The following is a 15,837-nucleotide window of genomic DNA, read 5'->3' on the forward strand; positions in this document are numbered from 1 at the left end:
AAAAAATACACCACTTTGGTCAATAATTATGAATTTATTTGGTAATTTTATAACTCTCTATTGGCCTATACTTAATATGTGAAACTAAGAGTTCATTTACACAACAGAAAAAGTATAATTACCATGTTCATAAATTTTGGTTTTTTACATTTCAATTCCCAAAGCAAACTTCATTCAAGTTGGTAGTTCTCCTTAACTGTGACATTCAGCAAGTGAAGCTATATTTTATTTAATAGAAATTTCAGAAGTCTTGAGAGAGAATTCATAACAAGTAACAAAACTCAGGTACTATGTTACTAACTAAAAATCTTAAATATTCAACAGAAGTGTCAGCTTACCATACTTGGGGAATAAAAGTCAAGAAAAACAATTCAGCAGTTTACTAAATTTTCTTCCCTGTCTGAGCCCTGACCCAAGTTCTGCTTTGATAAGGAAGACAGTACTTTAAAAAGCAGAGGCAACAGGAAGGAGAGTGTTACTTCAATTTTAAGGTTGCTTTAAGTCAGAAGTTGCACTTTAAGTTCTCAATGTTTAGTTTAGATAAAACAACTGCAAAAACAGTGAAATCTGACAATTGTACTAACTCCAGACACATCTGATCTCGAAACTAAACAAGGGACCCTCCATCAACCAGGCCTGTAGATGAGTTCTGGTGCTTAGGGGCAGAGGGCAATCTAGTCAGGTAGGACAGAAACCCACATTGGGGCAGTTTTAAGGAAAATTCTGCCTGTTTAGGTTTCTGACACTTATTTTCTAGGACTCTAGCTATTTCTGAAAGTATCAGCAAACATTTGATAGGTTAATAGAGCTTATTGGGCTTAAAGGCTTTCCCCTCCCCAATCCCATGTAGTTACTTTGAATACTATGAATACAAAAGGCTAGCCATTAAAACAGTTATATAACACAAAGTCCAATATAAATACACAATTGCAGACGTAGTTGTAGTTCTTTAGATTGTGTTTTCAATGAGATAGTGCCTTTAAATATGAGTTTCACAGCCGTCATCCACTACCATTCAGTCATCCATTTGTTCATACAGGCCTCCATTTAGTTCAGATAACACAGAGATGGAGATGGAGAGAAATCAGGGGGGTGGGGGTGGGTGGATGTTGGGAGATAAGGAAAGGCAAGATTGCAGCTCTTGAACAGAACAGATGAGGAAAGAAAATAACAGTCTTGGGCCAGCAGAGGAGGAAAACCTTCCCTGTGGGCCTACAAAATGTGCCTGCCTGAGGGGCAGCTGGACACCCACAGCCCAATCTATCACGTACAGATGTGCGCCTACAGGCTGAGGGTTACATGCTCTCCTCTGTTGTTAGAGCAACTGACAGTCCTTTCCCACGGACAGCGCGTTCTAATATCCATGACCACACGTAATCCTCACAGGCAGTGTGAGCAGTGCTCCCCGTTTTACAGATGAAGATACTGAGGCTTAAGGGAGACTGACTGGCCCAGGATCAGACAACCAGTAAGAGGGCAACAGAGGAAACACTCAAACCCAGATCTTTCTTCAAATCAGGAGCTTTGTGCACAATCCTATGCAGTCTAATTAAGTTATTCAAGTCAGATTTATCACAGAACGTCAGAATTGGATAGAAGCTTAAAGCTCAAGTCTAGGCCTTTCATTCTCTAGGTGTTGGAAAGGGGTCCTGATTTGCCCTAGCTAGCACGTAACAGACACGGGATCAGAACTCTGGTTTCTTGACTGTTTCCAGTCTTTCCACTCTACCATCCTGCCTCAAAGTTAAAAGAAATACAAATGTTATACATACAAATTAGGGCATGCCAAAAGGTCACTGGAAATCACACAGCACACACCTATTCCTTTGAAACTCACCAGGAAAGCTGGTGGCGGCAACATCTCTATTCCCAGGAAATTGAAGGCCTTGGAGAAATGATAATAAGCACAGCCACAAAAACAGAGCTGCCGAGGAATCCATTCAGAATCGGCAGCCAGCTGGGGCACGTCATATGCCTGTTATGTTAAACTTATTAATAACTGTCTTCACAGAGAAAAGTCCTTATCCCTCCGTCCACTGCAGTTGATCACCAAAACTGCACATCAGTGTGGTTCTCACCTGAAGCATATTTACAGGTGGGTTAGATGGTTGCATAAACAATCACATTTTACAGCTTGCTTTAAAAGTAATGAGATTTTTTTAAAAAACACCTAGACTGAGAATCCATCTACCCACCCAGCCAAGAACTGACAAAGCAGCAGGTACTGCTCTAGACATTCATTCATTCCTTCATGAGATTATCAGATAAATCTAAGAGACTTGCTGACATGACCTCTCAGGCACGCAGTTCTATCCACACGTAGTGAAGTCCTCCTGCCAAGTAAACTTGGCACTTCCATATAAGACACTTGTTTCCACAAACCTGTTAGGCAGGAAATTGTGTCAAATCCAATCAGTATGTACTATACAGAACGAACTCAGTTCTAAAGGATAATCAACGCCCCAAAGGATATTCTGTGTTGGAGGAAGAGCTGTTGGGGGAGTTACAGTAGATGCTTATAAACATTTCCTGAGTGACTAAATGAACTAAATGAATTTTCCTGGCCCTTAGCAATAATCCTATGAGATTCCAGGAAGAAAACTAGCTTATTTATCTTCAAAGAATAACAATGCAATGATTCAATATGAATACTGTAATTCTGAACTTTGCCCCCTTCACTCTTGGCTTTTCACCTGTGGAACTCCCCAAGTGGACACGAGTGACTGGGAAGCTCCCTGTTATATATGCATCACTGTTTCCAACTGTGCAAACTTAACCTTGTCAGCTTAGGAGCCCATGAAGGAAAAAAGTCTTGTAAGAGTTAAGTCTTACAACAGAAGGCAAAAAGAAGTTTTGAGGTTTAGGAGGAATGAGCGCAGGAAGTGGTGATCTACCCTGTGTATCTGGGGGTGAAGCTCTTTTCCCTCATCCTTGGATGGGGAGGGAAAAACCCCAAACACGCTGAGGCTGAGGGGAGCCAGAGCACTGCCCCCGGTGCTCGGGCTTCACCGGAACCTAACCTCACGCCACCACCGAGCACAGCAGCCGCAGAGGGACGCCACCTCCAGGAACAGTTCCAGGAGTGACCTCAGGAATACACTATAAAAGATGGGACCTTGTTCTTTAAAAGTTCTACTTACTGAACTTTTATCACCTTCTAATGAAACCAGGGAAGATTTGTCCTTGTCTCAACTGTAACAACAGGACTTCTGACCATGTCACGCAGAACACATTTTTGACTGCAAGTCAAACACACCACAGAGCAGTCCACAGCCTGCATCTGGAGAAATCACATTCCCCCAGGGAACCCTTCTCTCCTCCGCAGCTGGGCGTCACCGCCCAGCCACAGTGAAGGCTCCTCCCACTGCTCCTCCCCGGCTTTACTAAGGGGACTCCTGCACTATGCCCGCCGTGCTGTCCTGGTGGCTGGAGACCCTCCAACACCTCCGTGGCATGTCGCTGCCTACAATACACGTGCACGTGCACACAGTTCATCTTTTTAAGAGAACGTTGTCTGTGAGACCCAAGCTACCCTCACAGCCTCACAGGCTGTGTCAGGAATTCTGGTCAAACTCCTTGAAAAATACTGCTCAAAAACCAGGGATTTTCTAGGACTTCCTTTTCCAAGAAATAAGTGAGTTTACACTATTTTATCTGAAAACATTGAAATCTAATTCTGGAATGCTAATCCAATCAATACATCTGTGTATTGTATCAGAGCGAATTTTTCAGTAACAACTCCAAAAATTTGTTTCCTTTTATATTATACTAACGTATATTTAAAAAAAAAAATCTCCTGCCAACAAATTGGACAATCTAGAAGAAATGGATAAATTCTTAGACTGATACAACCTCCCAAAACTGAACCAAGAAGAAATGGAGAATCTCAATAGACCAATCACAAGTAGAGAGATTGAAATAGTAATCAAAAACCTCCCCAAAAATAAAAGTCCAGGACCAGATGGCTTCTCTGGTGAATTTTACCAAACAGTCACAGAAGATTTAATACCCATCCTTCTCAAACAATTCCAAAAAACAGAGGAAGATGGAACACTTCCTAAATCATTCTACGAGGCCAACATCACCCTGATACCAAAGCCAGACAAAGACAATACAAAGAAGGAAAATTACAGGCCAATATCGCTGATGAACATAGATGCAAAAATCCTCAACAAAGTATTGGTAAACCGAATACAGCAATACATTAAAAAGATCATACACCATGATCAAGTGGGATTTATATCAGGGACGCAGGGATGGTTCAACATTCGCAAATCAATCAACGTGATACATCACATCGACAAAAAGAATAAAAACCACATGGTCATCTCAATAGATGCAGAGAAGGCATTTGACGAGATATAACATCCATTTATGATAAAAACTCTCAATAAAATGGGTATAGAAGAAAAGTACCTCAACATAATAAAGGCTATTTATGACAAACCCACAGCCAACATCATACTCAATGGGGAAAGACTGAAAGCCATTCCTCTGAGAACAGGAACGAGGCAGGGCTGCCCACTCTCACCACTCCTGTTCAACATAGTACTGGAGGTTTTGGCCAGAGCAATTAGGCAAGAAAAAGGAATAAAAGGAATCCAAATAGGCAATGAAGAAGTGAAACTCTCACTATTTGCAGATGACATGATTTTATATATAGAAAACCCTAAAGAATCTGTTGGAAAACTATTAGAAATAATCAACAACTACAGCAAAGTCGCAGGGTACAAAATCAATCTACAAAAATCAGTTGCATTTCTGTATGCTAATAATGAATTAACAGAAAGAGAGCTCAAAAAGATATTACCAGGGGCCGGCCTGGTGGTGCAAGCGGTTAAGTGCGTGTGTTCCGCTGTGGCGGCCCGGGGTTCGCTGGTTTGGATCCCGGGTGTGCACCGATGCACCACTTGTTAAGCCATGCTGTGGCGGTGTCCCATATAAAGTAGAGGAAGATGGGTGCGGATGTTAGCCCAGGGCCAGTCTTCCTCAGGAAAAAAGAGGAGGATTGGCATTGGATGTTAGCTCAGGGCTGGTTTAGATGTTAGCTCAGGGCTGGTCTTCCTCAGAAAAAAAAAAAAAAAGATATTACCATTTACAATTGCATCAAAAAGAATAAAATATCTAGGAATAAATCTTACCAATGAGGTGAAAGACCTATACGATGAAAACTACAAGACATTATTGAAAGAAATTGATGATGACATAAAGAAATGGAAAGACATCGTATGCACATGGATTGGAAGAATAAACACAGTTAAAATGTCTATATTACCTAAAGCAATCTACAGATTCAATGCAATCCCAATCAGGATCCCAATGACATTCTTCACGGAAATAGAAGAAAGAATACTAAAATTCATATGGGGCAACAAAAGGCCCCGAATAGCTAAAGCAATCCTAAGAAAAAAGAACAAAGCTAGAGGCATCACAATCCCTGACTTCAAAACATACTACAAAGCAATAGTAATCAAAACAGCCTGGTACTGGTACAAAAACAGACACACAGATCAACGGAACAGAATTGAAAGCCCAGAAATAAAACCACACATATACGGACAGCTAATTTTCGACAAAGGAGCTAAGAACACACAATGGAGAAAGAAAAGTCTCTTCAATAAATGCTGTTGGGAAAACTGGACAGCCACATGCAAAAGAATGAAAGTGGACCATCTGCTATCGCCATTCACAAAAATTAACTCAAAATGGATCAAAGTCCTGAAGGTGAGACCTGAAACTATAAAACTCATAGAAGAAAATATAGGCAACACACTATTTGACATTGGTCATAAAGGAATCTTTTCGGATGACATGCCTACCCAGACTAGGGAAACTAAAGAAAAAATAAGCAAGTGGGACTTTAGCAGACTAAAGAGCTTCTACAAGACAAACAAAACCAGAATCAAGATGAACAGACAACCCAACAGCTGGGAGAAAATATTTGTAAAACATATATCTGATAAGGGGTTAATCTTCACAATATATAAAGAACTCACACAACTGAACAACAAAAAAACAAACAACCCGATCAAAAAATGGGCAGAGGAAATGAAGAGAGACTTCTCCAAAGAAGATATACAGATGGCCAACAGGCACATGAAAAGATGTTCATCATCACTAATCATCAGGGAAATGCAAATCAAAACAACCCTAAGATATCACCTCATGCCGGTTAGAATGGCTACAATCACCAAGACAAAAAACAACAAGTGTTGGAGAGGATGTGGGGAAACAGGAACCCTCGTACACAGCTGGTGGGAATGCAAACTGGTGCAGCCTCTATGGAAAACAGTATGGAGATTCCTCAAAGAATTAAAAATAGAGATGCCCTATGATCCAGCCATCCCACTACTGGGAATCTATCCAAGGAACCTGAAATCAACAATCCAAAGAGGCTTATGCACCCCTATGTTCATTGCAGCATTATTCACTATAGCCAAGAAGTGGAAGCAACCCAACTGTCCCTCGACTGACGATTGGATTAAGAAAATGTGGTATATATATACAATGGAATACTACTCAGCCATAAAAAAGGACAAAATTTTCCCATTTGCAACAACATGGATGGGCCTGGAGGGTATCATGTTAAGCGAAATAAGCCAGAAAGAGAAAGACAAACACTGTATGATCTCACTCATATGTGGCATATAAACCAACACATGGACAGAGAAAACTGTATTGTGGTTACCAGGGGCAGTGGGGGTAGGGGGTGGGCACAAGGGGTGAAGGGAGACACATATATGGTGATGGACAAACAAAAATGTACAACCCAAAATTTCACAATGTTATAAACTATTAAATCATCAATGAAAATAAAATAAAATAAATCTCCTTAACTTTCAAGGCTTAAAAGTCAAAGAATTCCCTTTCTCTGGATCCCATAAGTCATAACTGTTATCATCCAGGCTCAGGACTAATTTTGTGTAAAACAATAAGCTTTTTAAAATCAAGTAACTCTCCTCTAGAACAAAAGGGCTCTGGGCCTCTGGCCAGGCCAGGCAGGGGAGCGCAGTAAGACTATGGAAGTCTCTTCCAACGAAATACCTGGAGGGAGGAGGGTGGGGGGCTGTGTGAGGGACAGGAGTCTAAGCACGGTAATGGTCACGGCTCCGCTTCTTCCCTCTCAGGGCTGTCAGACACTCTTGGGTGTCAGAAAGAACCACTCCCTGCGGGCAGAGACAGGTCTCAGCCCCTGGGAGAGACAGGTGGCTATAGTCCTGGCCGAGTGGGGGTGCAGACACAGGCAGTCAACCCTAAAAGCTGAGGCCACGTGTGAAACTCAACATAAAAGCTGCTTTGATCTGTAAACTTGCACTCACAAATACTAACCCTCAAAAGAGAAGTCAGTACATTTCTCAACAAGTCTTTTCAACAGTGATACGCAACAGTCTTCCCTTTGGAATCGGTGCTGTTAAACAGATATGTACTAAACAGGCATTTTCCAAAGCAACACGAGAGCTGAGGCCAGGCATCTGAGGCAGTTGGTGGTGGGGGGGGTCACACGGCTGCTCCAGGGAACACACGCATTAGGGTCTGACGAGGATCTTACTGAGGATTGAGTCATAGTAGGGACTGAAGACCATCTTGTTATAGTTGACCAGGCGAACAAATTTAATAGCAACTTCCTCCAGCTCTTTCTGAACCAAGCCCAATCCCCCGGGTGCGGTGGGCAGTGGCTTCTGGTGGCCTGAGGCAAGGTAGGACCCTAAGAAGGTCAGGACTCGGACATCTGTGGTAGAAGAGAAAGCAGCTGCTTGTTTCTCGTTCAGGGTGACTTCACAAACTTCTGCCTCTGCTTCAGCTTTTAGCTTCAACATCACCTTGTTGGGAAAGTCTTCCTTGACCAGCCCTGAACCACATACTGTGTCACCCTGCACGTCTGAACATTCCCCCATTTGTGTTGTCTCCTCCCCCTCCAGATGGCAGTTTCCTGATGGCAGGAACCATGCGCGTCTTGGTTGTCATTTTCTCCCCAGCACCCAGCACAGTGCCTGGCATGAAACCTGCCCCAGCAAAAGCTGCAAAGACATGTGGGAAGCAAGAACTAACGCGTGAATAAACCAGGGGGATGAGAGCGCTAACAGGTTCTGCCCTCAGAGGAGCACGACATGCTGAGACCGTCAGCCACTGTTGAAGACCACATACAAATGGGAGGAAAAATAAAGCAGGAGTTATAAGTTCAGAAAAGAAGATTCCAGGGGCTGGCCCAGTGGCATAGTGGTTAAGTTTGCACGCTCCGCTTCGGCGGCCTGGGGTTCACAGGTTTGGATGCCGGGCGTGGAGCTCCGTACCACTTATCAAGCCATGCTGTGGCAGGTGGCCCACATATAAAGTAGAGGAAGATGGGCACAGATGTTAGCCAAGGGCCAATCTTCCTCAGCAAAAAGAGGAGGATTGGCAACAAATGTTAGCTCAGAGCTAATCTTCCTCACCAAAAAAAAAAAAAAAAAAAAGAAGATCCCAGCACTGTTGGCTTGTGATCTATCTTTTCCTACTCTGCCCAAAGGAAAGAAGCCTGAGCTTCCTTCTTTCATGCCTACAATGGGGGGCCATGGAGTCGGGGCATCTGCAACCCTGTCTGACTCCAGGGATGCTTCAGGCTGATGCTGGCTCAGCCACTGCCCTCAGCAATGCTTTTGCACTCTCCTGTGTATCTTCATCAGCCAAAGAAAAGTGTGTATGAGCCACACTTCTTGCAGATTTTATTACAAAAGCAACATCGACATTGATATTGAACGGGCTTTTTCAAATAACATGCCCACCTCCTGCCCTGGGGGACCCTCTCAGGTGCAAATGACTTACATCCTTGGGAACACCATAACACACCACAGAGAAACTGCTGACCGGAGGGGTCCGATCATCCTTGTTCCAAAGTTAGTTTGGTTTTCTAAGGTCCCCAGAGCTGGAAGCCTCACACAGAAGTGGAGATCCTGGTACCATGCTACCCAAGCGCTGGTCTATACCCCGTCTATAACTGGCTGTTACTAAACAGCCGAGATGCAGGACAAGGAGCAGCCCATCAGCCAGCGGTCTCTCTGCAGGCACTCTCCGGGATCTCAGCCAAGGTCAGGAAGAGTACCCTTGACGAGCCGAGGGCCCCCAGTACCTGCAGGAGGCTCCTCCGGAGTGACTCACAGATGAAACTGTGACCAACTGGGGGCTGGGATGGAATAATCGGATTTTTAAAAACCACTGATCCTTGTAACTCTTTTTTCATAAATTACTTAAGAATAATAAAAAAAAAAATGTCAGTATTAGAAGCAGGCTTGTGCCCCTGGTGCAGCCTTCTACCCAACCTGAAATGTGATAACTACAGATAATTCAGCTTTTGCCTGAAGCCTGCTAATTTTTCATTATAGTCATGCGCCACATAACGATGTTTCAGCCAACAACAGACCACACATACGACGGTGGTCCCAGAAGGTTAGTCCCAGAGAGCCTAGGTACATAACAGGCTGGACCATCTGGGTTTGTGTAAGCACACTCTATGATGTTTACACAACGACGAAATCACCTAATGATGCATTTCTCAGGATGTATCCCTGTCTTTAAGGGATGCATGATTGTATTTACATGTTGAACACCTATCTAGTTTCACAAAGAAGTTGAGAAAGGACTTCAACATTAATTAAATTACGCTAAAGATAAATCTGAATTTTTAAGATTAGATAAACATTGTATTCCTTGACCAACCAGCGAACAGAATTGTTCATCATACCACTGCTGTGATGATGGAAAGTAACAGCTGATATGGTGGAGTGTTATTTCCAGTAACAGCTCCTCTTTATTGGGTGCTCACGCTGTGCTGCCAGCACTATCCCCTGTCGTCTACTCAGCAGCCTTATAAGGTTGCTGGTATTGTCCCCCGTTTAGAGATGAGAAAACTCAAGTGTCATGTCACTTGCTCCAGGTGCACAGCGCACGTCTGTGAGGAGGACTGGCTCCTCCTGCACGAAGCCCGCTTCTCCTGTGCTCTCCCCCACCACCACGTTCCCACACTTCCCACACCAGATGGGGGCTTTCCCACACCAAGCAATTCTCGGTGACACCAGCTGGGTGTCCTACCCCTGTACTGAATTCCAACATCACCTGGAGACAGCATCAGACCTCACAGGTAAAGGGCTCGGTCCCACCAGACTGCCCCCACTTCAGATGCCAGTCACAAGTAGTAGGTCCCCAGGTGACCCAAAACTTCTGTCCAACTTGGCTAAAAATTGGAGCGTCCCATGATCTCTTCTCCCTCAGAATAGCTCACAGAACTCAGGGAAACACTTATGTTTACAGGTTAATTATAAAATAAAGGATATGATAAAGGATACAGATGAACAGCCAGAAAAAGAGATACACAGGGTGAGGTCTGGGAGGGTCCCAGGGGCAAGAGCTTCTATCCCTGTGGAGGTGGGGGGCAGTGCCCTCCCATTACGTGGACATGTTCACCACCTAGCAGCTCTCCAAACCCTGTACTTCTGGGATTTTTATGGAGGCTTCATCACAAAGGCACTTCTAGCCCCTCTTCCCTCTCTGGAGGGTGGGGGTGGGACTGAAAGTTCCAAGCTTCTAATCATGGCTTGGTCTTTCTGGTGATGAGCCCCCATCCTGAAGTTGTTCAGGAGCCCACCAAGAATCATCTCATTAGAACAAAAGAGACCCCTATGACCCAGGAAATTCCAAAGGATTTGGGAGCTCTGTCAGGAACCAGGGTCAAAGACCAAATACTAGAACAAAAGATGCTCCTGGTGCTCTTGTCACTCAGGACACACAAGGGTTCTAGGAGCCCCGTGCCGGGAGCCGTGGGCAGAGGCCCATGGACGTGTGCTCTCACCTCACAGCACGGGGCAGGGCTGCAGACCAAGGCCTGTGATTCCACAGTCAGCCCCTCAGAACAACGATGGCTGCTGGTCACTAGTCCAAACCTTTAAATTGCCCACATTGCCACGTGGTGATCAATCACTCTCCTCACTCATCAGCACTCCTAATCCATCAGAACCCTTCTCGATTTCTTCAGAGGGCCTGTCTGCCAGCACACCTGATGACACAGCCCTGCTGCCCACCTTCCCCCAAACATACCCATGATCCTGCGGATGGGGTCGTCGGGACTGGCCACGGCCTGGATCTGGCCCTTGAGCGCGGTCTCCTTGTCCGTGGTGAGGGGGCTGAACCCACACAGGGCAAGGTGGCTGTTCACCTCTAGGCAGACTTTCTCCCCAACGCCACTCAGGGCATCCTCCAGATGGAAGGAGCTTGAGAGAGAGAAGGGAAAGGAGAAGCCAGGGAAGACAGGGCCTGTGAACGAAGCGCACATCCTCCTGGCTCACCCACACCGAGAGTCAAGGGAACCAGTGCAGGGCCTGCCGTGTCCAAAGGGAAAACATGCGCCCTCCTGCCCGCCTGAGCTCTCAGGCTGGGGACCTCTCTCGCTCTCTCTCTGCTAGAAAGGACGGTGGGAACGGGAGGGCTCAGACTCTACCAGGACCAATGAACCCCAAACCCTAATAAACTTATTAGCACCTGTGTGGCGAAACAATCGTGGAACTGACTTATGAATACCTTGAATACCTCTGGATCAAAACATAAGAAATCAGAAATTTTGTAGCTGTGAGACAGGAGTGGGAGAGAAACTTTTCAATAGATAGGGTTTTAATTTTGGAAATATGTCAGTGTATTAACTACTTTAAAAAAATAAGTAAAACTGAAATCCAAAAGTTAAAGAAAATCAGCACCTCGATTCCCGGGGTCCCCAGGCTTCCAGTGTCTGTGGGGAGCCCTGCTGCTGCGGGGACTCCAGGAGAAGGCAACTCTTTTGTACAGCAGAATCAGTGGGAGCAAACGTGCAATCCCAGAACTCACTGCTGGTGCCGGCTCTGGGCCAGCCCCTGACCGCCAGGTGGACACAGCAGAATAGGGCTGGACTTCTTGGGCAGCGCTGCACAGGGGCCCCCGCAGTAGCTTTGACAGAGCACTTCTCCTGGAGAGGGCACAGGTGACAGCCCGGGGCTACCCCTGTGCAAGGGCCTTAGCTCAGCAAACACCCTCCCGGCCTAAGTCCAGACTGTTGAGCCCTAGTCACAACACGTAGACATGCTCGTCATTGCCGTGAACACAGGCACGCTTCGTGCAAACTCAGCAGTAAAATTCCTCCATTTTGAAAGGAGGAGAATGTTTGGGATATTCCCCTTGAAGAGTCCTCTGCATTGGACCTTGTCAGATACAGTGCTAGCTTAGAACCATTCAAAACCATTTCACATGCCGTAAACCACGTAAATCCCCTAATCTGACTTCACCGCAGGAGCAGTTACAGTAGCTGCCCTCAAACAAGTGTGGACTAGTGCTGGTTGATGAAAGAACCCATTTATACCCAGCACAAAACGTCTACAAGCAATGTGCAAAGGCCAGAAGACTGTAATCAGAGTCTGCGTTCCGCACCTGCGGGTTCCGCACCCGCAGACTCCACCAGCCGCGGGTCGAAGGCCCACAATGGTCTCCCCTGCACTGAACACGTACGCACTTTTCCTTGTCCTTATTCCCTAACCAATGCCGTATAACCACTATTTACATTGCATTTGTTAAAAAATTTTTATTTATTTATTTTTCCCCCAAAGCCCCAGCAGATAGTCGTACATCATAGCTGCACATCCTTCCAGTTGCTCTATGTGGGACTCGGCCTCAGCATGGCCGGAGAAGCGGTGCATCGGTGCGCGCGCACTTAACCGCTAAGCCACGGGGCTGGCCCTACATTGCATTTACATTGCATTAGGTATTATAAGTCATGTAGAGATGATTTAAAGTATACAGGAGAATGTGTATAGGTTATATGCAAATACTACTCCATTTTATATAAGGGACTTGAGCATCCCCGGATTTTGGTATCTGTGGGGGTCCTGGAACCAAGCCCCACACAGATACCGAGGGACGACTGTACGTGCAACTCTGAGGACATAGCCTGTCTCTCACATGACCTTTCCCCAGGGACGCACTGGCCAAACTGTTGGTTGTGAAAGCAATTCAGTGGGTAGCAACTAGTGTTTTGTTTTTTTTTAATGGAATGAGAATAGAATAGAAACATCAGGATGTATTAAGCATAGTTAGGGTAAGTTTCAATTTGTGAAGTTTTTATTTTAGTTGCATATGTGTCTAAGTGTGTACTAGGTCACAACAGAAAATGAATTTCTTGCTATGGGTCCTGGTCACAAACACTTGGAAGCCACTATCTGAGAGCCTTGCAAACCTTAGAGTTGACTCTAACTTTGACTGTATGGCTGTTAGTAAATTCCGCTGAGGTGAAGAAAGTTGGAGAGCAAGATTTCCTCTCAGTTCCTAGAGAGTGGTGCTGGATTCTGCCTTTCACTGGGAGACTCGCATTCCAGTCTGCTCTCTGCCACCCGCTGCCTCCCATCCACCCATCCCACTGCTCTCAGCCACTCACGGCAGATGCATATCTGTCAGCAGAATCTTCACAGTTGTCTTGAGTTTCTCGGCAAAGTCGGCCTGGCTAGAGACTCCTGGGGCTGCCATGCTGAAAGTGACCAGCAACACGGCCCCCAGCACGGTCAGGTGCCCCAGCTGCAGCTGGAGCTCTTGGAAGCGAGCCTGATCCATCAAAACCGTCTGTAATGAGCACAACAGGAATCATCCCTGAGCTGGCAATCTGGGCCGGCCAGCAGAGGGCGCTGGGGCCGCACCCCACACGCACCCCCACGTTCCCTCAGGATTTTCTAGTCATTTCAGAGCCATGGGGGAGTCATATGTGAACTCTCCTTCCATTGCACAGCCACTTCATGCTTAGAAAGACTGCAGTGGAGCACGCTCATTAAGAACATGAGACAGACGGTGTGTGAATCCAGACGCCGTCATTCATAGCAGCCTAACCTCAGGCGAGTTTCTTCAGTTCTCTGAGCCTCATGCAAAACGGGGATGCCTACTTCACAGGGCTGTTGTGAAGACGCAAGAAGACGGCGCATATACAGAGGCTGGCGAAGCCCACACTCCATACACAGGAGTTCCACCGCTAGACAGGACAGAGCAATCAGGCACACAGCTGGGGCGACCAACTCATCCCAGTCTGTCCCGCCTTTAACATTGAAACTCCCAGGTCCTGTGACAAACCAGACAAGTCACCCCATCCAGAGTGAGCCCCAGAGGGAAGTGGGGAGAAATTCCTTGAGCACAGGGCCTGCACTCGTTCACCTTGGCATCCCCCTCGGTACCTAGCACAAAGGAGGCTCTCAGGAATGGTAAGTGAATAAAGAAAGAGGAAAATAAATGGTAAGGAGAAAAAGTAGGAATGACAGATAACAACCCAAAGCCACTAGCAAGCCGTCCATGAGTGAATTTCCACGACTGCGTCACCACGTGAGAGACACCCCTGGGTCCCCCCAGGCCCAAGCCCCCCGTGCGGGAGGAGGGAAAGGACAGTAGCAAGGCTGAGGAGATATGACTTCTGACCTCAGTTTTCACAGGTTAATCAAATAAACTTTCAGGACTTCTTCCTATAAGAAACTGACACACTAAACCAAGACATTAACAATTTGAGGTCTTAGCCTAGAATTCTTCTCAAGAAGTAAACCTATTTTTGAAGACTGAGACTCCTCTATCGTTAAACAAAGATGCTTCAACAGACCCATCATCGGCCTCTTGTTTGACCTCACTCTGTGACATGGCAGCCTCCTTGCTTTATGGCCTCCCAACGGTATGCTGTATTTGAGTTCACGATGCAAATAATTTGAGAGGATCAATTCTGAGAGCAGACATGAAAACATCAGCTTCCCCAGGCTATTTTTTAAGAGAAATGTCAGGCTGAGAACTGCCCTCCAGGAGAGAACACGCCCCTCTGCAGAAAGGAACTCTCCCCACCCCCACAATTCAACACCCTCTCTAGAGCCTCCTCTGGCACAAAACTGGGAACTCAGAGGCAAGACGTGAAACCTTAGGCTTACAACGTCCTGAAAGGAAAAATAAGGAAGTTAGATGAGAAAGACATTTAGAGAAGTAGCAGGACCTAAGGCTAGAGATAAGAAGCCTGAGTGCCCTCAAAAAATATGGGGGAGTCTGCACACCAGACCAGCTATTTGCAGACAAATGGGGGAATCCCTGTTAGTCATCTCCTCTCAGGACTACTGCAGTTAGAAGTCCTTACTGTGAAAAACATGAAAAGAAAACAATACTGCTCCCCATGGAAGGGGAAGAAGTTTCTTCAGATAAAACTGAAGAGCAGGTCACCGCTGTGGTTTTAATCAAAATGAAAAAAACAGGAGAGTAATTCAGCAGCACAAATTGGAAGCCCATACCTTGCTGGTGGGATTCTAAAATGGTGCAGCTGCTTGGGAAAACAATTTGGTAGTTCCTCAAAATGTTAAACTTAAGAGTCACTATGAGACCCAGCAATTCTACTCCTAGGTACATACCCAAGAGTACTGAAAACGTGTGTCCACACAAAACCCTGTACACAGATGTTCAGAGCAGCACAATTCATAAGAGCCAAAAAGTGGAAACAACCCAAATGTCCATCAACTGATGAACGAACAAACTAAATGTGGTCTAGCCATACAATGGAACATCATTCAGCCTTAAAGAGAAGAAATGCTGACACACAACCACAGCATGGATGGACCTTGAGCACATTACGCTAACTGAAATAAGCCAGGCACCAAAGGACAAAGACAGTATGATGTCACTCATATGAGTGACCTAGAGTCACCCAAGTCAGACACACAAAGTAGAATGGTGGGTGCCAGGGGCCAAGGGGGAGGAAGAATGAGGAGTTAGTGTTTAGAGAGTTTCAATTTGTGGAGATGGACAAGTTCTGATGATGGATTGTGGCGATGGCTGTACAACGTGTGA

At 45.7% G+C, this 15,837-nt stretch overlaps 1 protein-coding gene across 9 annotated transcripts in view; it reads right to left on the minus strand.

The window, feature by feature from the left end:
- Positions 1-14: 14 nt before the first annotated feature.
- The window catches only part of TCP11L1 (t-complex 11 like 1), a 44,914-nt gene continuing 29,091 nt past the window's right edge, over positions 15-15,837 (minus strand). For 5 of the 9 annotated variants that reach the window (XM_087423168.1, XM_087423166.1, XM_087423167.1 and 2 more), the window contains 3 exons: positions 13,424-13,605; positions 11,068-11,240; positions 15-7,729 (listed from right to left, as the gene is read on the minus strand). In XM_087423168.1, coding sequence (XP_087279294.1) covers positions 7,527-7,729; positions 11,068-11,240; positions 13,424-13,605 — 558 coding nt within the window. In that variant the 3' untranslated portion in view covers positions 15-7,526. The other 4 variants (XM_087423171.1, XM_087423170.1, XM_087423174.1 and 1 more) reach the window with 4 other exon arrangements.

Source organism: Ceratotherium simum, chromosome 34 (assembly GCF_057802395.1).
Source record: "Ceratotherium simum simum isolate JZ-2026a chromosome 34, ASM5780239v1, whole genome shotgun sequence".
In the NCBI taxonomy this organism is placed as follows: domain Eukaryota; kingdom Metazoa; phylum Chordata; class Mammalia; order Perissodactyla; family Rhinocerotidae; genus Ceratotherium; species Ceratotherium simum.